Source organism: Anas acuta, chromosome 23 (genome assembly GCF_963932015.1).
Source record: "Anas acuta chromosome 23, bAnaAcu1.1, whole genome shotgun sequence".
Classification (NCBI taxonomy): Eukaryota; Metazoa; Chordata; class Aves; order Anseriformes; family Anatidae; genus Anas; species Anas acuta.
This window is the reverse complement of record NC_089001.1, coordinates 268,390-295,809: the sequence shown is the minus strand read 5'-3', so window position 1 is coordinate 295,809 and position 27,420 is coordinate 268,390. Positions and strand designations below refer to the sequence as shown.

General features: G+C 41.3%; 3 protein-coding genes across 10 annotated transcripts in view; 1 reads left to right on the top strand and 2 right to left on the bottom strand.

Annotated features, from left to right (window-relative positions):
* The window catches only part of BCO2 (beta-carotene oxygenase 2), a 44,188-nt gene that overhangs the window by 15,728 nt on the left and 1,040 nt on the right, over nucleotides 1-27,420 (bottom strand). The window contains exons 2-4 of one of the 6 annotated variants that reach the window (XM_068659335.1): nucleotides 27,238-27,342; nucleotides 25,838-25,982; nucleotides 22,417-23,081 (exon numbers count right to left, since the gene is read on the bottom strand). In XM_068659335.1, coding sequence (XP_068515436.1) covers nucleotides 22,916-23,081; nucleotides 25,838-25,982; nucleotides 27,238-27,342 — 416 coding nt within the window. In that variant the 3' untranslated portion in view covers nucleotides 22,417-22,915. The other 5 variants (XM_068659330.1, XM_068659331.1, XM_068659334.1 and 2 more) reach the window with 5 other exon arrangements.
* TEX12 (testis expressed 12) lies at nucleotides 8,124-14,354 on the bottom strand. 2 transcript variants are annotated; one of them, XM_068659344.1, is made up of 6 exons: nucleotides 13,939-14,354; nucleotides 11,983-12,099; nucleotides 11,192-11,257; nucleotides 10,109-10,220; nucleotides 9,948-10,003; nucleotides 8,124-9,668 (listed from the first exon to the last, which is right to left on the bottom strand). In XM_068659344.1, exons 2-6 carry the CDS (start codon nucleotides 12,034-12,036, stop codon nucleotides 9,528-9,530), a joined length of 429 nt encoding a protein of 142 aa, XP_068515445.1. In that variant the 5' UTR covers nucleotides 12,037-12,099; nucleotides 13,939-14,354; the 3' UTR covers nucleotides 8,124-9,527. The 2 variants fall into 2 exon arrangements, with proteins under 2 accessions (XP_068515445.1, XP_068515446.1); XM_068659345.1 differs by having other exon boundaries at nucleotides 14,180-14,354.
* On the top strand, nucleotides 14,727-20,155 carry IL18 (interleukin 18). Of its 2 annotated transcripts, XM_068659339.1 has the most exons (6): nucleotides 14,727-15,050; nucleotides 17,706-17,779; nucleotides 18,714-18,722; nucleotides 19,244-19,381; nucleotides 19,606-19,751; nucleotides 19,871-20,155. In XM_068659339.1, exons 2-6 carry the CDS (start codon nucleotides 17,713-17,715, stop codon nucleotides 20,111-20,113), a joined length of 603 nt encoding a protein of 200 aa, XP_068515440.1. In that variant the 5' UTR covers nucleotides 14,727-15,050; nucleotides 17,706-17,712; the 3' UTR covers nucleotides 20,114-20,155. The 2 variants fall into 2 exon arrangements, with proteins under 2 accessions (XP_068515440.1, XP_068515439.1); XM_068659338.1 differs by lacking the exon at nucleotides 18,714-18,722.

Sequence of the window (27,420 nt, the reverse complement as noted above, 5' to 3'; positions counted from 1 at the left end):
AATGGGTGTTAGGCATGCAGGAAATTGAATTGCAAGATCCCTTCAATGTAGTTCTCTGGCTTGTCAATCCTCAAATCCTCCTTTAGATCTTTAATATGGTAAGTCAGCTAGATAAAGAATTCAGGCTGCAGGGCTAAAGCAATTAACCTCAAACCACCAACATCCTCTCCCTCTTAAAATTCAATTAAGTTCTGATTAAATCCTATATGAAGCACTTAACCTGATCCCAACATGAGTGCTCCATAGTATTTCCTTATATAAGGAACAGAAGGCTTTTCATATCAACTGGTACCTGATTTAGTGACTGCCATCAGTATTTGCAGAAATACAGTTTTCGTAGGTTGAGTGAAAGTTGGTGAAGATGTAAAAAAAAAAAAAAAAAAAAAGTAGAAATAAAAATAAAATTTAAAAAAATGAGAGCAACATGTTCCTAAATAGAGATTTTTTTCATCTAAGCAGAAGCAACAATGGCATAACCGAGGATGGAGCAACAGAAGAAGATACTGGAGAGCAGCATTATTACATATGGAAATTTAGGAAGATATTCTTCACAAATAAGCCTGAACAGGACTGCCAAACACCTCCTTGGTCATCTCTCATCCCAGTTGCTGTCCCAGAAAGTTCTATTTGAAGTCAATCTTAAAAGTTACTGTGTTTCCTGGCTCTTAACTTCTGTTTGGAAGACTGCTTTAGAACCCACTGCCCAGGTGATAAGAAAAACGCTATGAATTTACAGAAATAAGTTATTAATAGGACAGACCATCATCCTCATTATTCTGTCAGCACTGCCAGGTGGCTTTGGTATTTCTCCCTCTCGTGTGTTTATCAGATGCTGTATTTAAAGAGAGCAATTATATCACTTCCTAAGCTAAGCAAACAAAGTTCTTTTAGCTTTCCTTCTCCTATTTCAAACCTGTCATTTACATGATCATCTTAGTAGTCCTTGAAACCTCATCTGGTTAGAATTCATCTTTCTTGACCTTGGATAGACCCAACTGTTTGAGAGATTTCTACAAAGCGTCTAAGAACAGGCTATATACAACAAGAACATGTACATTATTGCCCTGTACGATCAGACCACAGAGAAAACAAGCACAGCAAGACCATGTAGTATCTTTCCTCCTGGGAAGTGATCAAAGGAGATGAAGATCCTGACTGTAACACGTGCTAAATAGAATGCAGTCATGATGTCCAGATGAGTCAGAACAGAAGTTTTCAGAAACATAACAGGTCATTCTAGGAAATTTCTGAAAAGGAGGGAACAAAAAGGGGGGTCAGGAAGGAAGCAGGTTTGCTCTCCTGAGTTGGTTATGAAAAGATTCAGGACAAGAAACAAAAGACAAAAGTAAGCAATTACCTCCGCTACGTTCAGCACAACACACAAAAAAAAAAGACTCTTCCAGTTTCATTATGTAGACCACCTCATTATTACTGACCCCTGGTCAGATCTAGGAACAAGAAGGTTGTCTGGAGATTTCCTCAGTGACCATCACCTACAAAGCAATGCAACATTTATGCACTTCGGGTGGGCAGGTGAATGGGTGCTTCTTTGCAGGGACTTAATGCAACCTACCTTCTGTTTCTTTCCTTTTGTGATGAATCATTATTTTACAATATACTGAGACTTGATCAGTAGCAGAAAACAATGCCACAGACTAATTAGCATGTGGAGCAAGACCAGAAGGACTTAGTACAGCATATCTCTCCCTGTCAGAAATGGAAAGGCTGGCATTCATTCAAAAAAACAAGCTGCTACAATACCTATGGCAAGACAGTACAGCACAATACAATACAAAATGAGTACTTTACAGGATATTGATTTGTTGCGAATCTTTGAGTCACTATAACTGTGTTTAAATTTAAAAAAATAATAATAATAAAAACTACACACACACAAAATCACAAACAAATCCATACCTGCCTAGCCTATATTCCTTCCCTAACAAAAATAAATCTGAATAAAACCCACCTGAGTCTACCCTCCAGATTTAATCATAGTTTAATATTAAAAACTGCTCCTACTCTGAAATGCACTAAGCAGATAAAGTACAAACACTTCCTATTTGAAAGCACTGGTCATGAGCTATTATAATAAAGGCATATTGCCATCAGATAGGATCACTTCTAAATGTTTAACTTAAATGCTCTAAATGTTTAACATCTAGCTTCCCAAAAAGATACCAATCTCTGAAAAAAAAAAAAAAACATTGTTTTTTAACATTGAGCAACAAATAACTAAAGTAACTGACTCTGCTAGCACTAAGGAACAGCTTTTCTGTGCCCTTTATAAGACAAAGCCACAGTTGTTCAGGCTACAGACCAAGATGGAAGAACTTGAATAAGCAACAAATCAAAGGCACTACACTCGCAGTGGTACTTGATATACTTGTTTGAGCATAATACCTGCAAAACAGTGCAAGATTTTAACCTGCTAGCTCAAAGAACTTTTTTCTGGGTTCTAATTTCCATGCTACTTCAAACCCTTAAAAACAGGATTAGTGTCTAAACTTAATTTGGCATATCAGAGCAGAGGCAGAGCCAAATACAGCGTTGTACTATTTCCTCAGATCTTTCCCAAAGACTGTAAGCTATTTCTGCGTAATTATCACAGCCTATCATTTTCATGTGCTGTTTCCATTCAAGTAGAGGTGTGCCACAATTTCTCTGCCTGTCACAAACTGACATCCTAGCATGGATTATTCACATCCAGAAGCTGTGGAACCAAGGACAAGGATCTTTAAAAAAAAAAATAAAAGTTTCTGTACATTAAGTAACCCATGTGTTTTGGGTAGAGCAGCAATGAATCAGAAAATAAATTATACTTGAACAATGATGGGTGGGTCAGAAAATCTTAACAGTGGACAGAAAATATTTGCTAGGCTTGAAATTGCAATCACATTGAATATAGCAAATCCACTTTCATTTTAACATACATATTTAAATCCAAGGCACAGGGGTCCCTAACGTTTGTCTCCACATGCAACTGCATAGTCTGACTCAGAAGGACATATAGGACCAGACCAAATGGCAGACCAGTAAAAAGAATGCTCACAGCTGGAATTCCTCGAGCAGAGGAACTCTAGCTCCCTGAGGTCTCACAGAAATTCAGAATAAAGAATAACTGTGCAGCTGATCTGGAAATCTTCTGGCGCAAAATGTGGGCCTTGTTATCATCCCTGTAAATTACAGATTGGAACAATAAGGCAAGCAAAATAGCTTTCTCCTACCCGTCTCCCACCCCACATCAAATTGAACTGATGTTGCTGTAGCTATTCATTTCCAGCCTTTGCCAATGCTGAATCACCAGGGCTGATACTCAGCTCACTAGAGTCTCACACTGATTACTGAAGTTCTTGCACTTGCCTTGTGTCTGCTGGGAAGTCCCCATACATGACTCCTCGTTCCGTCTAGCCTGTAGGTTTCCCATTGTCAGGGACTCAGCCACCCACTTCCTTGCTAACAGGCAAAGAAGAACATAAGAGAAGTAACATAAAACACAAGGAGAAAGAAATGGGGAAAAGGAGAGGAAAAAGACATGCCAAGGAGAGGTAAGGCAGAAGAGAAACTGTGAATTGTGCATATACTTGCATATGAAATACTTGTTGATTCCCTAAATACACCTATAGAAATAAATACTTATAAATACTATACTTCAGGGGCCTTTTTTTTTCAATGACATGAAGGAAGTGTAACATTTTCTTTCTTCAATACTGATTTACATAGCCCAGTCCTTGGAACACTTTAGAACGACACCACGAACTAGAAGAGAGTAAACTTTGGCCAGTCATGGAAAATATAACAAATGGAACAAACTTAATTCACACTTTTTTTTCCTGATATTATCACTTTTTCACTCAAATGCTTTAACAAAGTAGTGCTGGGGAGAGAAGGGGAGGGGTTCTTTCTCATTGTTCAACATTCTTACCTTTTAGCTAAGTTGAGATAATGCTATATCAGCAAGCCTTTTCAAAAAGACCTTACTAAAAGTCGGAGAAAAATTGTAATTTCCACAAAGATACAAGAAATGATGCAAGGAAAAATTCAGGCATTTCATGTTAATCAGATAATCAAAAAGAAAAGTATTTACATTCCTATGCAGTCCAGTTTAAACACAACGAAAGAAGCAGGGTTCAGGAGAAGTTAGCAAAGAACCCCAATATAAACTAGATTATGCAGTCCATGTATAAATGCACAACATGACATGCCTCACACCAACTTATTTACACATGCAGTGGAAAAAAAAATCTCCTGGACTGTTCCTAAACTTGCATCCATGGACGATGTGCACTGGTGGCACACAAAAGCAGATGGGAGAGCCTTTCCAAGCTTTGGGAATCAACCCTTTTATTCTAAACGGGAGGAAAACCATCATCAATAAAAACAAATTGGAAAGGAGAGATTCTGGTGAACTGACCTGCTCTGTATTATTTTCCTATTTTACAGTGGCAGATCTCCCTCTCTTAGTCAGAACAAAAGACAGATCGAATTGTGTAATGATGGCACAAACTGCAGAGTGCTGTGGGAAGGCAAAATCCCATGGCACAATTTCCCACTTGTACGATCAAAGCTTCATTAATGTCACAGCCCTAAGCAATCCTCTCCCTCTCACAACCCACTTACACATCTCACAGCAGCCTCCCTTGCAGAGAGAATCTGCTGCCGACTGGCTTTCCAGCTCTAAACCATCCGTATCTGCTAATAATCCGAGAGAATCTGTGCAGTGTACTTGCCTCTCCCGCTTACCTTTTCAGTAAATAACAGAATGCTGGCTCCCAACAAACGTTTTGAATTTGCTTAGTTACTCATTCTTGATCGTTAGAAAGAAGTTCGCTCTACCGACCGACCTGTGCTAGCAGCAGCACTTAACAGCAGATCGACAGAAAACCCCTTCCAAGATGATGGGATAGAAGGATTTGTTTGTTTATGCATTTTACCTGGAATGAATTGCATCAGGGAGGAGAGGAAATGCAGCAAATTAGCGAGCAGGATGCTGACAGCCGACAACAGGATTTTGGAAAACATTTTCTGCTCTGAAGGCATCAGGTCGCAGATGGTCTGGAAAGGTACCGCTGCCAGGACGAGCAGCGTGCAGCAGAGCACTGGTGGCTGCGGAGAGCTGCTTCAGAATAAGAGCCGGCAGGGAGGCTGCCAGCAGCAGGAGCAGCAGGAGCAGGGCAGCAGCGCGGCAGCCTCGGGCCCCTGCCCGGCCAGGGAAGCGAGCATCTCCCGGCGTGGGGCACAGCCCGCGGTGTCACAACGGGGGGAGCTTCTCCCCTTGCCCGGGGGATGCAGGGAGCAAGTCGCGACCATTTGGCACACGCACTGCGATGACTGCGGCTGTTTTCTTTTTATTAAGTGGCTCCCAGAAGCTGTCCCTCGGTGGAGAGCGAGGCAGCATACCCAGCACTCAAGGTAACCCACTGTCCTTCAGATGGGACAGATTACTACTCATCCTAAATCTTCTGTTGCAAATTAAGCTGATTTCTTCCTGTCCTTTCTACAAGACACAGCAAACAGCTGATTACTGTCCTTTTTATTACTTATGCTATCATAACATTCCCCTGTTTTCTGTGTTCTCTAAACTTAACTCCAGTCTTTCCTAATAGATCACCGTTTCTTTGTCCATTATTATTCCTGTCTCCCACTCTGGACTCTTTCCACTCTGGTTTTAATTCTCCATCTAGGAGCTAACTAGCACAGAGTAAAGCAGAACTACGCTTTTGCCTTATCCACTAACCTTTAGTTAACACATCTCAGCTTCTTTTTCCCCACACAACATCATATAGACTGTAGCCATCGCTCTGCTTTGTAAGTAGCACACAATCCCCCTTGCTAAGCTTAGTGTTTTTCTCCCCCTTTTTAATTTTTTTTTTTTTTTTAATAAAATTGATCTTGATTTCATGAGTTTTCCATCTGATTGAGATGATGGCAAATTTTCAATGTACATTACTGCTAGCATCTGCCACCCCGCATAGCTTGCTGATACTTGAAAATTAATGGTATTCTCTCACGTCGTCCTTCTAAATCACTCACGATAATATGGAATAGGCCAGGTTTGATGCAGATCCCTATAGGATGCCAGCTAAACTGAACTTTCCAGGAAAAGTGAGACTGATTCCTTTGATCAACTTTTTAGCTCATTCTATGGCCCCTACTTGTTGACTGTTCTTATCTATATATATAGATATATATATCACGCAAAACACTGGCAGTTCCCTTATATCAAGGTATACCCCACCTATTATTTTTCTATATCTATTAAGTTTGCTACTCCAATCCAAGTGTGTATTTGATTGTTTTTGTGGACTCTTCCCTGCTGCTTTTGAAGTGATTAAGAAAATTGGTACAGAATCTCCACAGGATGAGAGTTAGATTGATCGATCTCTGATTTTTTGTTCTCATTTTTCCAGCTTTTAACCCTGATAATGTAAGAGACTCACTCTGGTCTTTGCTAGTACTACCTTCGTCAGGTTTTCAAAAGACAATTCAAAGAAAAAACTCGAGGTTTTTTAGATTAGCTGAATTGAATTTAGACTGAATTTCATATGCCTTAAATAGATCTATTACCTATTCAATCTTGTATTTTTCCATTATGATCCATGTACCTACACCTACGCTATTTCAAGGCAGTTTCATTTTAAGTGAAAAGTCAATAATACCCTTTTCTGGGTAAAGATGATTGGTCCCTGAATACCTCAGCCACATCTGCATTATTTGTTGTTCTCCATTTCAGCTTTCAGATAATAGCAGAGCAAAGAGATGAACTGAATACTAGTTTCTCATCACTTAAAATTTCTGGATTCTGAAAGTACTCACAGCAAGCTCAGAAATGCAAGAGAATCACCGCCAAAATTCCCCGTGACTTCAAGAGAATCAGAACTTTGCCTCAGATGCTTCCACAATTTCTAGAAAATCCATTTATATTCTGTTACTGATCTGTCATCTTAGACGTTCTTGGTAATTTACTAAGGCACTGCAGCTTAAACAACAGGGGGAGAAGCTTAAAGAAAACGTAGTTACCAGCTGAGCTTTGCTGATCAGATTTGGCAGCTTTAAAGCCAATTAATTTTCAGTTCAAACCTCCTTCAGTAAAACTGAAAAGCGGATAGTGATGGGAGAGGTGCCAGGAGGACTCCATATGAAGCTCATTCCTCAGAGAGAGAATGAACTTTTAGCTTCATTTCAGAAGATGAGAGTAAGAAAATTGTTTTTTTCTCCCAATAAATATTGAAATACCCCAAGAGAAACAATAAGCCCAGGAACATCACTATCAATGTAGGCAAATTGGAAAACACCAAAATTATATTTTGTAATGGTTTAGAAGATAAACAGAGTATGAGTATTCCCACATAAACAGATATTGAATAGCACACTGAAAGGCAAGAAACCTTGTTTATATTTTTAAAGTAAAGTAATTATGGAAGAATTCCTTTTAAATGGGAAAAGAATTATGTACAAAAGCAACCAGTAAGTGGGTATTTCCACTGCTGAAATGTCATACAAAGCTTTGAATGACTGCCTTTTAATGAGCATAATCACACTGTTCACAAGTTCACCCAGGCTACTGTATCCATGCCTAGTGAGTTTACTTTTAATGTCTCTTCAGACTCTAAAATCCTTTTACTATGACAGAAATCCCACCATAAATTATACCATATTACAAACAAGCAGTGTAACATAATGAAAACCAATCGTATAAGAAGTCACTGTAGAAAAGCAAGTCATCTTTGAGAGAGGTATGTTGAATTTAACTGCATTTGAATGTCAGATTTAAGCAGTTCTCCATTCTAAGAGGTGCAGACTGACTAGTTTTATCGGATTTTATGAAGTTTTTAAATGGAGCAGACCACTACACAAGTAACAGTACATATCTGTGCTCTTTTGAGCCCCTAAAGGAAGAAACTTGCACTATGTGACCCAATGGAACTTCTAAGTTGTGCATCTTATTAATCTTTGATACTAGCACAAGAGCTTTACAGCCTATATATATTAGCCATGCAAACTAAATCTAATGATCTGAATCTATCTGATCAAAAAAAGTTGCACGATTTTGCTAAGCACAAACAGATAAAATGCAGCAAGGCTCTTTTTGAATTTGACAAAACAGACAGATATTTAAGTCATTAAAGTTGCAATAATTTTATTTAAATGCTTATATAAGTTACTTCAGGTAGATTTTCAAATTCAAACACTTCACAGATGACAATTTTAAACTTCGCCTTTAATAATTATTGTTTAGATGATTATTCTACAGACACCGAGTACAATATTCTAGAAAATTTAGCTTCCAAAAACTTCTCTTTTTCTCCCACTTTCTTGCATTTGAACAGAATTGCAGAGACCAATTACAAAATTACCAGACTCTAGTAAAATATGATGTATACCAGTGGTGAGATTTTTAAAAGTCTTTAGATGCTAAATATGCAGATAGTCATCTTATGGGATTTTAAGAAATTCCTAAGCATGTAAGGTGCTTACATCCGTAGGCACTTTGAAAATCCTACTAAGTCCATATCTGCATCTTTAGATACCTTGGAAAATCTCTTCCTAGGTGTCCAGTTTCTCTCATTTGTTTTAATTTGATTATTAGTATTAGCTTGACAGACATCACATTCAGTCGGGACTTGTATCTACCTTCCTTTCTGCCTTTTAAGTCCAAAAAGATTTAAAGAAAAAATTAACGCACAGCACTAAGAGAAAGATATATTTATCTATCTTATGCTAGCAACAGGATTATCTAGCTCTTTTCTTTTACATTGGCCTCACAATTAGTACAAGTAATGCTTTATACATTTTATGCTTCATCTTTTAACCGAATGAAATGACACGAAAGAGAAATTGTTCAAAAACTCTATAATCACCCTTAAATACACTGGATATACAGCAAACAGTACTGATGTATCAAAATAATAACAACAATAATAAAAGAACAGTGTAATTCAAGATAGAGGTAACATTATCTTTCATTTATTGATATTACCAGCAAAGTTTTGATTATATGCTTTTATGATTATATTAAAATGACCTTTTTTCATTTGGAAAGATGTAGGTATTGAAATATATATTCAAATTAAGACTTTATACATCTTTATACATTTCCCAAAGTAATACTCTTAATAGAACTCTCCTGTTTCTTAGCTGATCTCTTCAATCTGTTTATGCTCTGAGACAAAAATAAAAATATGATTTCAGATACATTCTACTACAATTTTAGCATCAAAAGTTAGTTTTCTAAGCATGGAAGTACAGGGACAGCCTACACAATGAGTCAAAAAGAAAAGATGTTCTAACCTGTAGAATCCCTTGGAGTGGTAGGATTTAAAAGGGATATTTAGTGCCATGTTTACTGTCACTACTCTATATATTGCATATGCTTACTTATTTGAAAAATAAGATGCTGTTTAAATTGTTGAAAGTTTCCTGAATTAGAAATACTTACAGAAGATATTTATGAAACATTCATTATCACATTCACCATGGTTTTTACAAAGTTTTGCTCTGTATTTCTGCAGTCTAACAGACTCCATTCAGCTTTGCAGACTATTTGCAATCACAGTGAATCTCTGTTTCAGACTCTCCCTTTTCTGTTTTAAGTGGTTTTCTAGGGTCCTTGCTTCTTTCAAGATTCCATCAAGTTCTTGGACATAAGAAGCATCCATTGCTGCTCTCTCACTTAATTGAAAACAAAAACAAAACAAAAATGACCCACAACTGAAGTTAAAATTAATACTGAAACCAGTAACTGCTTTTATGCTTTACTTAAGTGTGCAGTCTACCAATACTCAGTTTCTGACCAATTTATCTGTTCTCTATTGTAACAGAGAAAAGCACTTTTATTTCAAGATCTATGGTTTATAATTTTCACCATATGTTTTTATATACAGCCATGGTAATCAATCATACCAAGAAAAGTTAGAAAGAAGTGCTGTATAAATAGGACAGTTAACTTGCCTTAAAATCTGGGCATATTTTGATAACAAGTTCTTAATTTCTTTGTTCATCTCTGTTAAAAGGAAAAAGTAATTTTATTTTAACAGTTGAATGAATCTTCATCTCGACATCCCATTAATTAATTCAGTAGTTACTTTAAGTATATTTAATACATCACCAGTTAAAACCTCTTCCAGTGGTTCAGGTTTGTAAAGGGACTGGGAGCTCTCAGAAAAAGCCAAGTCTGTTTTGTCAGTGGAAGACAACTGAGGATTCTCTGTGGCTTCATTCTAGTAAAATACAATAAATTAATAAATAAATAAACAGATTCTAGGACTTGAAACATGCTCAGCTTGTCTGATCAAATTTAACTGAAAACAGCAAAAAGTTTCAAAAAGATCTCAACTGTTTTCACAGAAAGCCAAGTGCTGGTTCCTGTGCCAACGCCCTCTGTTAAGAGCAAGCACAGCATCACTATACTAGGGTGTGGCTGGAAAATCCTAGGATTTTTGCCTCTATCAGTAAAATCTGGTGCACTTCAGTAGTTCACTCTCGAGAGGCCCTACGTAACCATGTTGCAGTGCACACCCCATTTTGTTGATCTTCAGTCTGAGAAGGTTCCTCACAGAAGTCATCCTTGTTCCCCTGTCAGCAGAGAGGACAGAACACCTTGTATAAGGGACCAAGGAGAGCCATGGGGCTCTCTGCCCCTTTCTGTGACAGGAACTCGCAGCAATGCCAGAGCAGCAGCTGCAGCAATGCCAGAGCAGCAGCTGCAGCATGCCTCGCTCCACTGAATCATAGAATGAATCATAGAACGGGTTGGGTTGGAAGGGACCTCAAATATCATCTACGTGTAGTTCCAACCACCCTGCCATTTTCAGGGACACCACCCACTAGATCAGGTTGCCTAGGGCCTCATCCAACCTGGCCTTGATCACCTCCAGGGATAGGGCACCCACAACCTCTCTGGGCAATGTGTGCCAGTGCCTCACCACCCTCTGAGTGAAGAATTTCCTCCTAACCTCTCATCTAAATCTCCTCTCTTTTAGTTTAAAACCATTCCCCCTCATCCTGTCATTATCTGATTGAGCAAAGAGTCACTCTGCATCTCTTTTTAAGCCCCTTTTAAGTACTGAAAAGCTGCAACGAGGTCACCCGGGAGCTTTCTCTTCTGTAGGCTGAACACCCCCACTTGCAGTGAGCTCGTCCCTCACTGGGGCTGCAAGGGCGAGACCCTTCCTCACACGGAACTGCTCACCTCCATCTCTTTTTTACGTTTACTTCTATTCTCATCGGATTTTTGTGCGTTGCTTGTCATTGTTACCTGATTAGAAGAAAAAATAAATAAATATGTACAACATTCAGATTTTGCGAGCAGTTACTGGGTGTAACTACTGGGAAATAAACCTGCACAGACACCTGACAAATGTGCGACCAACACCTCTGTGACCGCTCCACACACAGCACCTGAGAGGGCTCCGCGTCCCGGGGTGGGCAGTGGGGGCTCCCTCAGGGAGATGCCGCCCCCCCGAGCTCCCCTCAGGGCGGCTCCGGGGTCTGGCGGCCGTTGGCGGCCGTTAACGGCCGCCGCGAAATGGCGGCGGCAGAGGGGAGGAGAAGAGGAGCTGGCTCCTGAGGCGAGGAGAAGCCGTGCCGCCGGCTCAGGCGGCCGAGGGAGGGGTGTCACAGCCCGGCCACACGCCTGGGTTATCCCTGGGCCCACGAGGCCGCCCGTAGGCACCGTGTAGTTGTGTCAGGCACTGGGACAGCGCTGGCAGTGTCTGTCGCAGGTGGCATGGCAGTGGGAAGCAGGGGCTGCTTGCGGGTGTCTAGGCCAGATGGACCCCTTTCAAAAATTTGGAAGAGCCCGCAAATGCATAAATCTGAGCAATTACATCAGACCTATAAGACTAGGCTACTTCCAAGACAAACGAGGCTTTTCTATAAAATGGAAAAAAAGATTGCATTTTCCTTACAATGTAGGTAAACAGTGTACTGTTTCATTAGGAAGTGTCTGAGTCAGATAGTGTGGTGAGGTTGCTTGCTTACAGCAGCAAGAGGCTGGCCACCACGATCCGGGAAACCTTCAGCATTACACCTCATGTTCTTAGTCCAAAACGTTCAACACCATTCTTCTGCTGCCTTCCTAAACCTCAGGTTGATGAGCTACAGTGAAGAAAATAGTCACAAAATGTGAAGTTACGTTGGAGTACAGGGGACTTTTCATGCATCTTTCATTTCTGGTTAAGAGAACAGATCTTAACGTTACACGTTTTATCCATATATCCTCTGAAAGTCAGAACTCAGGGTAAGAAGTGAAACTGCTGAAAGAACAAGAACTAAGCACTTCCTCAAAATAGAAGCAATATTCAATTCACTGTCATGGCCCACTTCGTGAAACTCTCCAAAAATATTGAAGAACCCTATCTAACATTATAAAATAGATACAAAAAAAATATGCCAATTAAATATTAAGTTGTTATTAATATATTAATATTTCTACTAACAGACCACCTGACTTATAATAAATGAACTATGTGTTGTTTTTTTTTTAACCACTTCCTGTATCTTATGGATGTGATAGTCTATGGAAAGAGGTCAGAAAAAAATAATAAAGAAAAAAGAAAAAAGAAGTCTAAGCAATTACTATAAAAGTAGTTCCTGTTCCTTTAAAATTAGAGATATCAAAATAGCAGGAGAAATGAAAGCTTAAGACTTAAAATAAAAAGAATTGTTATGAGTTAGACCCCAGCCCTTAAAAATGCAAATATGTAAAGACTAAGAGGAAAAAAAACCTCCAATTTGCTAAATGACCTAACTGAATTTTTACTATCTCAAAGGTTGAAACAACAGACCAATTTTTGTTAATACAGGATTAACAATATTGGCTGACTGGCACTTTTTTTTTTGGTGCTTTTGCACAACCTTCTGTACCAAGTACAATATTATTTAATATTTCACTAGCGATCTGCATGTAAATTTAGACTTAATAATGAAAAAATGCAAAAGAATAAATAATAATTACAACATTAATTTTATATATATGTTAATGAAACAAAATGTTAGGTATCTGGGAAAGAGAGACATAAGCAGTACCACCCAACTGGGGGGCTCTCCTGAATAAAGCTCTGGTTTCTGAATTATTAAAAATCAATTAAAAGTCAATAGAAGGAAGACAAGATTCGTGAGTATTATTTTAAGCCAAAAGAAAATTATTCAGAGGGAGATGCTTAAAGAAGTGAAACTTTTTATTTTCATTGAAAGAAACCAAGAGTCAATTTGATCGTACTTTATAACTTCAGAGGAAGGAACTATCTGTTACATAATAGCTATCGGGAAAACTTACAGGAACCAACAATCAGAAGCAGAAATCAGTTATATTTTAAGGGACGTGTGTGTGTATTACTGCAAGAACCAACCGTTCAAGCAGAATGCCAAGAGAAATGATAGAATTACAGCTGTTATATATTAAAATAATCTAGGTCTAATTGTTTAAACCAGATCTGGAGATCTCTTTGGTATAGGTTAAGGTGAACAACACACACTGTGAATGCCTTGTAACAAAACAAGAAAATGGAAGAGGATAATATAATATTGCTCTCTGATGTGAATTTAGTGTGATTGAGTGCCTATAAATAATTACACTTATTATCTGAAAGCAGTAGCTACCAAAAATTTATTTTTATCTGCCTGAAACATGAAGTTTTACTCCGTGGAAAGTATATTCCAGTAACTAGGCAAAGAAAAAATCTGCCTCCTGAGAAATACTCTGCAACACCTGCATTCCTCTGCTTTTTATAATTTATTCTAGATCAATTTAATTAGTTTCTTTCAACAATTTCAAAGAAAAAATACATTTCTGCAGCTAGCACGTGGTTTTTATCTTAACCTGTTTGTGAGGTACAGACAAGAACCACAGTCATTAATAAAATAGACAGTACTTCTATTTCACAATTATTAGCTCAGAAGGGATATTGAAAGACACCCCTTTGGCCTCAGAAATACCTCCTTCGGTTTAGGGTATAGCCAGGAACACATCGCCTACAGACGGGTACAGCTGCCCCGCTGAGAGACCAGCACGGGGACAGGGGAACAACGGCTCAGCTTGCGTTGTCGTCTGCTCTACCGCTTTATTTTTTTTTTTTCCTCACCGCCCAGTACTAAAAATGTATTGAATCCTACAAACTATGGAAAATATCGGCGAATAATTCGATCCCGGGTTTGTTTTCTTGCTTTTATGTCCTACCGCTCCACGGTACTTGCCGCTGCAGGGACTGCAGCTCCCGCCGCCCACGGGGCAGCCGTGCCTCCTGCGAAACACCCCGGCTGGGGCTGGGGCAGCTAAAAGAACCCTTCCAGCCAGCACCAATTTATTTATTCCCAATTAATAAGGACTTGCGAAGCAATTCACGTGCTGGTGCAAATTAGGAGATATTCATTCACCTGTTTTTAACTGTCAGCTGTATGTTTCTGGCTTTTCCTTTTCCTTAAGAGCTGCCAATATTTCTCCCCTGTGGTTACACCTCTACGGAGGGTGATCAGAGGGAGGACTTCGCAGACAGCAGCGATGTATTTCTTGCTGCTGCTTTGGTAAAGAGCCCGAGGCACGCAGCATGCCTTAGGTCCGAGACTGGCTTCCCTACAGCAGTCAGCGTTTAGGGGCGAGTGTGCAGAGAGGGAAGGAAGGGCTGCCTGCTGCCGGCATCGTGCCGAGAGCCTGGGGAGGGTAACTTGCTGCCGTGGGAACGAGCCCTCCTCTGACAGCATCGGCGTGAGGTGGAGGGAAGAGAGAGAGAGAGAGAGAGAGAGAGAGAGAGAGAGAGAAAAAAAAAGTGTCCTTCGTAACCTCGAATTTGCGTGATTGGCTTTCTTCTTAGGGGAAGTGCCACCCCTACATGCCGACGCGCACAAACGCTCCAGGAACCGAGCCCCCCGCCCTGAAATCCCCTCCCGCTATCGCCAGGAGCCTCGGGAGGAGCGAGGCGAGCCCCGAGCCCCGGCAGCGCTCCCGGCTCTGCTCCTGTCCCCACGGACACGCCTGGACCCGGGGCCGGGGGCTTGGCTCCCCTGGGGGTCCCGCAGCCCCTCCGCACCGCTCCACCGCCCCCAGCACTAAGGTAAGGGCGCTGCCGCCCGGGGAAGGGGCGGTGGGTGCCTCGTGGGAGTGGGGCACCCCGAGATCCGGGGGATGGCTGCTGTCCCTGATCCCTTCTGGGGGCTGTGGAGCTGCCCCTGCCCCTGCTGCCCCCGCCGCCCCTGCCCCTTCCCACTGGGTGAGCAGGGATCCCACCCGCACCCTCTGCTCGGCAGGGAGTCCCTGTGCTGGGTTTACCCGCCAAAACGAGGGCCATCTTTAGTCCTTTATCCATAAATCCCGCTTATGCTTTCCCCGCTGCTTTAGAATAATAGTCCTCGACTTCTTGGCTCGCTCAGCTATGTGAGGCTCGTGCTGGCTGGTGGCATGGTATTTCATTTCAAAGGCTTGTGTGTGTGTGTGTTCAGAAAGGAGGGTGCCGTCCTCTGCCATGAACCTGGCTGTCTCTTCCACCCCAACCAGCTAGTGCTATACAGGCTACAAAAATGAGGAAAAGAATGGCTCCCAAATACATTCCTTAGTGTGCTCTTTCTGGAGGGACAAGGAAGTCACCATGATTCCTCCCCACCAATCCCTAAGGCAGACTAAGTTGCTCAAGTGTATTTGCTTTATAATTTTGTTTAAGTTGCGAAAAGGAGCCTTGGAAGTAAGCCAGATGCTCTGACTGCACAGTAAAATGATGGTGCAAGAGCCTGTTCTTCCCATTGTTTGCCCAGGTTTAATGCTACATTTGTCACTCCAGCAGCTAGCACAAGGGAAAAAATGCCTGGACGGGAAGTGGTAGGTTTGAATGGAGCCCTTCATGTTCTAGGCTACTTAGAACAACCATGTGCATTCTGTGCACTCTGCTGTGACTCTCTTCTCCCCTGCATAGTGCACAGCAAGACGCAGCTCCAGCTGAAGGCTTGCAGATGCTGGGCTCCCGACGGTTAGAGGCTGTGCTGCTGACTGTCACTCTGCCTGTTCCTGGGTGCAGCTGGCCAAACGTAGGGCGCCTATCACAAAGCCAAGCAAAGCAGATCTTGAAGATAGCAAAGTGAGCTGTTTATTTTCTGAAAGCGAAAAAAAGCATTTCAGTAAATCTCTTGCTCATTTTCCTAAGATGCAGACCAAAATGAAACAGGAAGGAAAGTGGCAACCTGCATTTCACAAAATTCAGTGGCATAGAAAAGGACATTTTAAAACTCTACTGCCAGAGAAGTGAAAGGATGTCGTATCTTCCTCTGCTGTCTATAACCTCTTTTTAACCTTTCCTTTAAGGATAGTAGATGCTGTTTTAATTTTGAAGAGGATATTATTTTTCTTTTTTTAAATAAATGCATTCTAGTGTTTATTTATTAGATTTATTGCTTCCAATAGCACTAGAATAGAGCAGAATTTCTGAAATACTTCTTTACAGCCCTAGTCAGGTCACTCCAGGTCACTTTTGTTTTATTTTGTATTTTTTTTCTCCTGATGCACTGCCAGAACTTAGACATGGAGAAGCCTGTGCTCTGTGAAGCAACACAGTCTGTTCAGGTGTATCTCTTTTCTGCCAGCATAGTTGGAAACTTTTAGATAGAAGAAAAGGGGTGAGTGCAGTCATAGGCAAGTGGAAGGGGTAGAGCAAATTTATGGCCATTGCCGTGCTGTTTTACACACTAATGGCTCTCAGTCACTGTGTCAAAAAGTTAAAGAACATGAAGTATAGCTGGCTGTTACCGGTAGGAGGTCAAGGACAAGAACAAAGCAAAACCAAATTATTTTTCTGGAGTTCCTGGAGGGGTTGTGTCTTGACAGTAGAGGCACAGTGCAAGCCTGAAGAATGCAGAATAAGGATCAAAACCTCTGAGGTGCAGAAGCTGCCTGGACTTTAATGATTAGTTCAGGGGTTTGGTGAATGACAGGTGTTTTTTCTGAATGCAAGCGTGCCTTTTCTTCCTCACTTTGCTCTGTGTCAGTCTTGAAAGAGAATAGCTGTGATACATTGGTAAAAATAAGGTTAAAATATCATAAGCACATCTCCAGTACTGCAAAACAGACTACATCTCTGCTTCTCTAGGCACCTGTACAAGTCCAGCTCAAGATGCACATGAATAGCTAATTTCAACATAATGTTTAGACTCTTTGGGCTGTCCTTACAGCTAATGGAAAGACACAGGCTATTCTAGGGGGCAGTCGAAGCAAGAATAAGTTTTGGGCATTCTGCAAGTTCTTGGTCACCATTCCAAGTCATTTCCTTATGAAAAATGAGAAACAGAAATGGCCGTGTGATAGTAAGACAATTTTTGCAGGCCTGAGAGAACAGAACTAATTTGATGAAATATGTTTATGGAGCTACTTATTAGCATTCCCACAGAAACAGAAAATGAGTTTGTATAATGTTATATATGGAACAATTATTTATTTAGTGAAATGTACTTTGGACCAGATCCTTTTTTCATGTAACATCACATAAATCAATGGAAAGTTTTATAAACTAGAAGAACTTTCAGGATGCTCTGTGTAATTCTAAATAATGGCAAAAGGCAACAGAGAAGGAAACCAAATGTCCTTCAAAAACTATTTTTCCAGATACAGTGAAATATGCTGTCACTAATGTGGTGCTGTGCATTAGAGGCAAACTCGCCCAAGAACTCCCTCACTGCACAAAGTAAGCATTGTTCCTAACCCTGAGCTCTCTTGTGTTTTTTGGCAGGGTGAAGATGAGCTGTGAATTGATGGTTGTGTGTGCAGTACAGCTTGGAGAGAACCTCTGCCTCTATTTTGCTGGTAATGATTACCCCCTGCTTAAAGAGACCAGGTGTTTCTGGTACCCGCACAGAAGATCAAAAGATGCTAGACAATTCAACCCTTTCCTTGGGCAGGCATCCCTGCTTCTGTGGACATGTTTGTAACCCCCAGACTACCTAAGCAATCCTCTAAGCTTATACTACTCCCACCGCTTTAGTAGAGCTACTGTTCTTTGATTATGCAGCCAGGCTGCTCAGTGCAAAAAGCACCTGAGTTTGTGATAGCTGTCCCAGTGAAGTAACAGGTCAGTACCATACTATTGGTGAACACCGTAAGCTTTCACTAAATTTCTCTGTTTGAACACTGATGAAAAATAACTCTTTTATAACACTCCACTTTCACATAATTTTCCCCTAAGCTTCTTCAGCTTGAAGTATTGTAGCCAAAGTATATGAGTCAGTGGAATAATTACTGCTTTATATAAAATATTCTGGTAACTTGGAAGGATTTTTGGCTTGTGGGTAGAATTGGAATAACTTGATAACTTCCAGACTTACAGTCTAAAAATGGCCTCTTCTTTGGAAGCAATCTGAAATGAAATTGCTCAGTTAGAACAAAGGTGCTGATGAATGCAGAATTGTGCATGCCATCTATTCCTTGAATGCAGGTTGAAACTGAATTAACCCGAAAACATTTTGCATGCTTCTTGGTTTGGTGATAACTTCACTTCTCAAATGACTGTTGGCTTCGCCATTCTGTTGAGCATGTTATGCTCACAAATGAAATGCTATGAAGCAAGAACAGCTCAGTTCGGTGGCTTAGGGATACTGGGGAGTACAGCTCAAAATGCACAGGTTTGACTGGCTGAACATTTTCCAGTTTTGCTGTATAAAATTGGTTAGAAATCTGTTTATTTTGTAGGGCAGAGATTGACTTTTCTTTTTTTTTTTTTAATTGCTCACTTGGAACCAAGATGACGATGGTAAGCTGAAAGCTCATCATTTATTACTTCATAATCAATTATATCTAAACTAACCTGCCTGGGTGTACTAACACACAGAAGCTTTGTGTGCCTGAGAGAACAAGTTTTTAAACTGATTAATGACTGCTCTAAAAGAGAGCTACAGCTTACTCCTTTCTGAAGTTGATGTTGCTTTATTTCTCCTGAAGGAAGTGCTTCCCTAATACAAGAAGCTTTTCATGTGATTATAATGTTGGGCAGAAGAGAGAACTGTTGCTTCTGTGCTTGCATTAACAGAATTTGTAGCTTCTCTTGCTTGCTCCCGACTCCTTGTATTTTGGCAAATCCTTCTGTCTTGCCTGGATTGCTGAGGTAGAGGTGGAAAGAACAAGACAGCTTCTGCTCCATTTGATATTGCTATTATAAGAATTTACTGTGCATGCTATCTTCAATTTTGCATGCTATCTTAAATTAAGCCTGTAGTGACCTGTTAAGATCTAAGCAGATTAGTTTTATTCCCCTTTGCTTAATATTTTCTGCAGAGCTGGAATGTGATGCCTTCTCTAAGGAAAAAACCCTCCATCGCTTCCTTCGGAATGTAAATAGCCAGGTGCTTGTGGTCCAGCCAGATCTGAACATGGCAGCTTTTGAAGATGTAACAGATCAGGAGATGAAATCTGGTACACTGTTTTTCATGTCTTACAACCATTGTACTATTTCTTTATTCTAGATGGGCTTTTGTTCTTTGTAATCACTGAGTCTAAATAGTGAAACCGAGAGTAAAGACTTAGATTTCATCTATAAGAATAAAATTCAGCTAAGAGAGGTAGGACATACTTATGGCTAAGTTTTTGCAGCTCTCTTCCAAGCAGACCATTAATAGTTTCAAAAAATTTATATTTAGGCAGCGGAATGAACTTCTGCATGCACTGTTACAAAACTACCACACCTTCAGCAGGGATGCCTGTTGCATTCAGTGTCCGGGTAGAAGATAAAAGCTACTACATGTGTTGTGAGGAAGAACACGGGAAAATGATAGTTCGATTTAGGGTAAGTGTCCGCTTTTCATACCCTATGTGTAGGCAACATTAAGCATTCAAACATACGTGAGCTGAAACAAAACAGCTCGAGTCTTGTGCTAGGACTGACCCATTCCCTTTTTTCCTCAGGAAGGAGAAGTTCCCAAAGACATTCCTGGTGAAAGCAACATCATCTTCTTCAAAAAGACATTTACATCTTACAGCTCCAAGGCATTTAAGTTTGAATACTCACTAGAACGAGGGATGTTCCTGGCCTTTGAGGAAGAAGACTCCTTAAGAAAATTAATTTTAAAGAAACTGCCAAGAGAAGATGAGGTAGATGAAACCACAAAGATAACTTTAACAAGTCATAATGAAAGGTACAACCTGTGATTACTAAACAGTCTTAAAATAAAATTTGCCTTTTTAAAGAAACTCTAATTCATTCTTTATCTAACGCAAAATAGGTTGATAAATTTCAATAAGGCAATACAAAAATGAGCTTCTTACAAAAGGAAACCAAATACATGTTATTGGGGAAAAGAAGAATTATGCCAGTAAGACAGAAGCAAAGAGAATTACACAATGAATAAACCAAAATGTGCATGCCTCTATGGTCTTGTATAGTTTCAGCCCTAAAGACTTCAGAGTTTGTTGATCAAACTGCTTGTGAGGTAGATGTCTCATAGGTGAAGCAGACCTATTATGGGGACAGAGAGAAAGCTAAAAAAAATTAAAAATTAGTAACAATCAACCCTCACGTTTACTACACAGGCCAGGAACCTGGTCAAATAAACATGTTGTCGTTTTGCACTATGATCATGTCCCAAGGGTCTTCATCAATTCTGATTACACGGTGGCATTCTCACTTTCAACTGAAGTAGAAACAACAGACAATTTCTACTGGAAACTCACCAGAATCTTTGATTAGAAAACTGGTAACCTAAGCAATTAAAGCTCTAATAAAGCCATTTGTCTTCAGAGGGCCCACTACAAAAATAAAAGGGGGTTAAAATTTAACAGTAAGTTGTAGATTACTGATCATACACATTTGTACATCTAACATGCTGTTAACAGTGAAGGCAAATGTGGTTCCACATGGAACCTTACTGAGTATAGAACAAGGCAGCATATGTTGGGAGTGAGCTGTGAACTCTATTTCACATTGGCAGTCGAGCCAACACTGGAATTTGACGAAAATAAGATTAGTGTAATATACTTTGGATATTTACTCTTGAGGAAATTGACGACACATTATTCTCATCTTCCATGTATGAGATAGGCATTGTTCCTCTTCTGATCCAACTGGAGGCAGTGATTAGTTGAACATGGGTGGCAGCTGGGTCCTGGGTCTTGCCAGGCAGAAGAGAGTATAACTGTTATTTACCATGCAAGCAGAAGTAATCAGAGCAAACAGGAAGGTTTCTGTCATGAAACAGGAAAATTCTCAAGCTTGCGGAAGAGAGAAGACTCTAATTTTGGTATAAAAAATAAAATTAGGGGCTTTAAAAAGTATGGAAGATGGAGACATGGAAGTGCTGTGCTAACCCTGCCTACCAGCTTTCATGCTGTGCTGCACCTGAGCTTTCATCTCTTTAGCTGATGCAGGAGCACCTGAGGCAATCAGACTCAGAGAAAGCTCTGCTTGTTACCTTTCCATTCTGGCCTCAAAAATTGACCAAGCTGGTTGCAGAGCTGCTAACCCCTACAATAGTTGGTCTGGCCTACTCCATTCCCAAAACTCTGACACAACTCATTTCTCACACGAGGTATCTTAAGCAAATACCACATACTGATGCATCGTATGTTCAGTCTATACAGAGAAAATGTCCACCACCTTCTATAACTGCTCAGATTCCACAGAACTATCCAACAATGACTCATGCTTCCTCCTCACTGTATAGGAATTGTGTTACGTTGCTATCCACATCAGAGAGAAGCAACCACCTTGATTCTGACAGCAACTTTAGCAGAACCCAACTGGCCAGCTGTATAATATTTCCCATGGTTATATGAATGAAAAAAAAAATAAACAAACAAAGAAAAGATTCAAAAATCAACTCAGGAAATCTTGTTGAATTCAGCAGTTTACTGATTCTGCTTATTGCATAATCACACTGATGGTAACACAATTCTGTTCCTCTTGCTATTAATAGCACCTCAAAAGTACCATTAGAACGTGGAAACAACCACTCCTTACTATTAAGCCAGTCTGAGAAGAAAGTTAAAAACCGTAATCTCATTTCTTCCCCTGAAATCCTCTGAAACCTAAAGATATGGAAAAGAATGCTGCCTCAGTCTCAAGTCAGGCCATGACATAAAGGGTATACTTCCTTCCTTTTTTACTCACATGGGAAAAAGTGTGGCTGTATTGATTTAGAAAACACAAAATGCTGCACCTGAGTATACAGGTTGCAGGGAAACTATGAAAGCCATATGCTATTTGTCTCCTCGAATTAATCTGCAAAAGTCTAAGTCAGTTATTGCTTTATTTTATTATGGAAATTACTCTTCTATGAAGTCAAGAGTATGTCAGCCCTTTAGGAAAGAAGGACGATACATATTCATAACAATATCTGTTCTATAACATCGAAGTGACATAAAGCAGAGATAAATCTGTAAGTATTTGAATGTGATTTTAGAAGAGATCTGCAGAGAAAAATAGCAGTATTAAAAATCACTCAGAAACACACACACAATTTCTGTAAATTCTTTATTGTATGGATTAAGAAAAAAGTATTTCCTTTTCTACCTCAACTCTCAGGATCAAAAGAATGACAGGGAGTGCCTTACATACAGTTCAGTTGTGATGTCAGAAATAACAGTTCAATTTTCACCAAGTTTGCTTTACAAAGCAGGAGACTATTTTAGAAAACCAGTCATGGAAAGCTGCCATTATAATGAAAGTTATCTTCAGCTATACTTTCCATCTTTGATGTACTTAATTACTCCAAATTTGCAGTGCAGCTTTAATCAACTCACTCTCACCTGGACATTATCCACTTTGTATCTTCTACTTCCTTTCTAAGATTTTTAATGCTCTTGCAATAAATCAAAAAAAAAAGATGAAGTGGCTGCAGAATTTACATACTACAGACTCTTGGTTATTCATTTCTCATCTCAAACACATCAGTAAAAATATGGTAAAGCGAAGGCAGCAATGAACAATTGTGTTTGTCAGAGTCTTGTCGCACCTCAGAGGCTCCACAGCATGGCAACAGCCTTGCAGATACCGACGTCGTTATAGTTAAAGTAGCAGAGGCCAGCGAAGGTCACGGCCGACAGGATGTACAGACCTGTATTGGCCACTTTAATGGGTGTCTCTCCATGGACGTAGTCAGTTATAACCTGTCCAAGACCCCTAAAGAATGAGAGAAACGAGCTGAAATCAGGAGAGCATGCCTCATGAAAATCCACCGGCAGGCACTCTACTGTGACTGCCCTGCAAAAATGGCTCAAACTGTCTGTTTTTCCACCACCTATCACCAACCGTTATTACCAAAGTCTAGTTCCCACTCAGAAAGCAGATGCATGTACTGAAAATACATAAAAACATTTCACATGTTCTATTAAAACACAGATACACTGGCTTGGAGATTTCTTAACAATGCTGAGGAAAGAAGGTGCTGAGCACAGCTCTTCCAAACAGAGATCTGCCTCCAGCTAACCTGATTTTGAAGGACTGAAGAAAACAGACCAAAGGAAATGCATTTCTTGCCCAAACTCTGTGACTGACCCTTGTCACAAATGCACACAAGACTCAAGGATGTGTATTGAGATTAGAAAACAGTTAGAGATTAGCATACTCTGTTTTTTTCCTACATCTGTCAGACTTTTCTTGAATTCTGTGGTCCAGATTTAAACCATTCAGCAACAGCAAGACAGAGGGCTCTATCATCCTGGTGGGGTAGTTCTCTTCCCAGAAGCAGTTGTATTTACTTTCTGTGATGACAGATGGCAACTTGGTGAAAACGAGAAGCACACTTACTGCAACAATCTTCTTCCTAGAATTTTGCCTTGGTCTAACGTGAAGCTGAAGGACCTGTCTCCCATAAGTTAAGCCATGCTGGTGGCCTGGCAAGTTTCAAAGTCCTGCAGCAGATTCTACCCCAAGAGAACAGAGCTCAGCTTCACTCTGATGGGACTCTGATACCTTTGTGATGTTGAGTGTGAGACAAGGGGTGCGAGTAAGTCCTAGATACACAAAAGAGGAGCAGAAAGTGGAAGCAATCTGAAAGGCAACTAATTCTTGAATTATTATAGCTACTGCCTGTCACTGAATGGTGGAGTAAGGTCAGAAGTGCAAGCAGCATGCACCTGCACCATGAACTGCTCTAGGAACAGACAAGTAAGGCATACCCAACGTGGGATTCACAGGCTGTCCTTCAGCTGGAGCGCTGATAAAGGATCTTCAACAGATCTTCACTTTACACAGCAAAATAAATTTGAGTCATGCCAAGAATTGTCAGCAAAATTACTGTGTGACTTGACCACAGACTAATTAAACCACACAAAGCCCTTGAGAGAAAAGACAAGTGGCCCTGAGAACAAGAAAGGGAATTAGTGGGAAGCAGCTGGCCTGTGGTAGACACACGACCTAGTTCAAAACAGAGCAGCTTTGCTGGGCAGAGAAATATTTATTACACACCAGTGAAAACAGCAAAAGATGGCCCCAGGTGTCTTGACAAAGTGTAATAATATTTTAGAATAGTATTTCTGATAGCAAAACACAGCAAAAGGTGAAAGAAATCCCCTCAAAAATATATGCAGAATTCCTCCGTAGTTTCTGATCAGCTATTAGAGGGATTATCTGATCTGTTAGGCAATCAACTAAACTTTTAACGCAAGCAAATCATCTTTTTTCTTTAAAAGATATTCTAGCATTGAATACATATGAAAGCTCTAGAGGAGGACTTTTCTGTGTAGGATTTAGATTCTTGCGTCCACACTTTGTAAAAATAAGAGTTTGGTACTGGAACAACTTCTCAGCTTAAAAAGGGAACAACACAAGCAAGATGTGGGGGAGGATGTGGATTCTCTCTGCTGAAAGCTATGGCAGAGCTGCACAGAAGCAGCGAAATATTTTTCTCATGGGGAAATCCCCACGCCGCTTACAAAGAAATGATTCCCAGTATGAAAAGTCCTGATGCTGGGTAAGAGACATTAACTGACAAATCAAAGCTGTGTGCATCAACACCGAGTGTCACTCCAGGAACTCATTTCAACACAGTGGGCTGCAACAGCCTGTCCCACTGCCTGGAACTGAAATGCACGTGCCCAGCAAGCAGAGAAGTGCTCCAAAGCATGCAGGATTTGCTTTACCTGCTTTATATTTGAAAGAGCTCTGTCAACCAAGTTCAAGGACAGACGCATTTCTGATGAATTCTGTGCTAGATTGGAGAGCTTTGGGAAGGAGCTGCCAGAAAGTGCAAGAATCCCTGCTGCAACTCCCTAAGGGCAGAACTGAGATTTAAGAAACCTCTCACCCCTAAGTCCATTTAAATTGCCTTATTGCTGCTGCAAGGAACTGCAGAGCAGCAGCACCTCAAGAATGTAACTGCTGCCAGTTGGGCCACCCACGCAGCTGGATCCACTCCTAGATTCATAAAGGACAGAAAGCCAGGCCTACCCACATGAAAGACCACAGCAGAACTGTGCTTCAGAACGTAAGCAAGCATCTGTTTTGCAAGAATCGAGAAAATGATTAAGGTCAAAACATCTCCACTGCAATGTTTGTTCTGAACTCTTCTTTAGGCAGAATCTCATCACCATTAAGATGTACAAAGCAACCCATGGCTCAGAACCTTAGAATTTGTTTTATGCAGGTCTGCCCTGTTCCTATTCCCTCTGTTCATAAAACATCACTTCTTTTAGAAGACAAAACCATCCAAGATTCTACACAGCCAGTACCAAGGCAGTTCTCCAAGGCAGGACTTTAGGTTTCATATCCTACAGGAGAACACTACAGAATGTTTAGTTTACAGATTCCTTAGTAGCAACGTGTGTCCTGCCTTCTGACATACAGAACAGTGTGACAGAGAAGCACCAAGGTACAGTAAGTCTTGTTAAAGGTCACTGACAGTTCACTGACAGTTTTGAGGAACCTACTGAGCTTACCAGTGGCCGTGGAGAGTGAGGGCTGCAGCCAGGGAGTAGTCCACGGCCGGTCCAGGGCATAGGTAGGCTGCGGGGAGGAGGCCCAGCAAAAGGACACTGACAGCTCGCTCGCTTGTCCAGTGCAAGGACGCAGCCTTGGAGCCGCCTGCAAGGTGAAGGACTGTGAGTGCAACGTTCCTGCTCTGGGTGCTGCAGCCTCACACACACCTCCTCCCATCGATGCCACCCAAGGACCTGTTTTTTTCCAACCTGACTACTACATTTCCGTCTGAGCAAAATCAAGAAGTCTCTGAATTACTGGAAGAGAAAATACATCTATTTTACAGTGCCTGGAGGGTTTATTTTAAATACTCCTCTTTGCTGCCACTGAGAAAAAGAAGCGTCTTTTAATTCAAAGAAGCAGAAGCTCAACGGGTGAGGTCAAAACAAACGCAAGTCCTCACAACCCAAGTCACAGAGTAAATTTCTGGGACCATCACACTGGTGTGTGACCCAGAAGCAATCTGGAGGCCAGAGGACTTCAGCCCTCCACTGATGCTCGGTTGGGTACAATGTGGACTGTGTAACAGGGGACTCCAGACACGGACATGCTGGGTAGGAAGCTCTGTGACTAACTCTTACCTTCTAGAAGCGCACAGATACTGTTAAGGAGGGGGGAAAAAATCAGTTTTAGAGGAAGCCAAACACCTAATTTCACAAGCGATACCCTGAACCACAATTATCAGCACCAGCCCAAGCAAAAAACATCCAGAATTGACAATGCGTAATTACCTGCAGAAATCAATACCCCCAGGGTGCTTGCCTAACACTTCCATATTCAAACCAGCAGCCAAATGCTTTTGCTCCTTTTTGCAAATAGAAACAAACCAGACAGCAAAGCAACAGGATAAAGAAAGCAAAGAAACCTGCAGTAAAACACGGGAAGGATCTCTGCTGTGGACTCATAACCGTCCCTAGGGTACACCATGGCCAAGGAGGCTTCGCGGCACGTGTATGAAGCGTGTTTAGCCTGAAAGCCCGAGCGAGAAGGAAGCCGTCCGGTCGTGGTGAAAGCTCTGCTCTCCCCAACATTTCTTCCCACTTCCAAGCCGCGTTGTGAGGGCTGCGCAGCGTCCTCAGCCTCACCGCGCTTCTCACAGTGGGGCCAGGCCCAACACTCACCTTCACTTCTGCTGCTGCTGTTACACCTTCCACCCTCCTTACCCACCGCCAGGTCACCGTGCGGGCGGCGGCACGAAGCGTTTAGCACGGCAACACCCGTGTGAACGCCTCAGGGCGCGGGTTCGCTGCTCCCACACCCCCCGCAGCGCCCTGCGGCCGCTCAGCACGGCTGGGTGCGGGGTACCCCCCACGGACAGACAGACCCACGGACAGCCGCAGGGGGCCATGCCGGGACGTACCGTGACCCTGCTGCCCGTGGCTCCCCCGGATCGGAGCGGCTGAGGCGAGTGCCGGCAGCACCCCCGGGCGGCGGCGGAGGAGGAGGAGGCTCCTGGTGAGGAGAGCTGCGGAGAGACGGGTGGGGGGCGGTCAGGGCCGGGGACAAAGAGACAAGAAGACGAAAAGGGACAAAAAGACGAAGG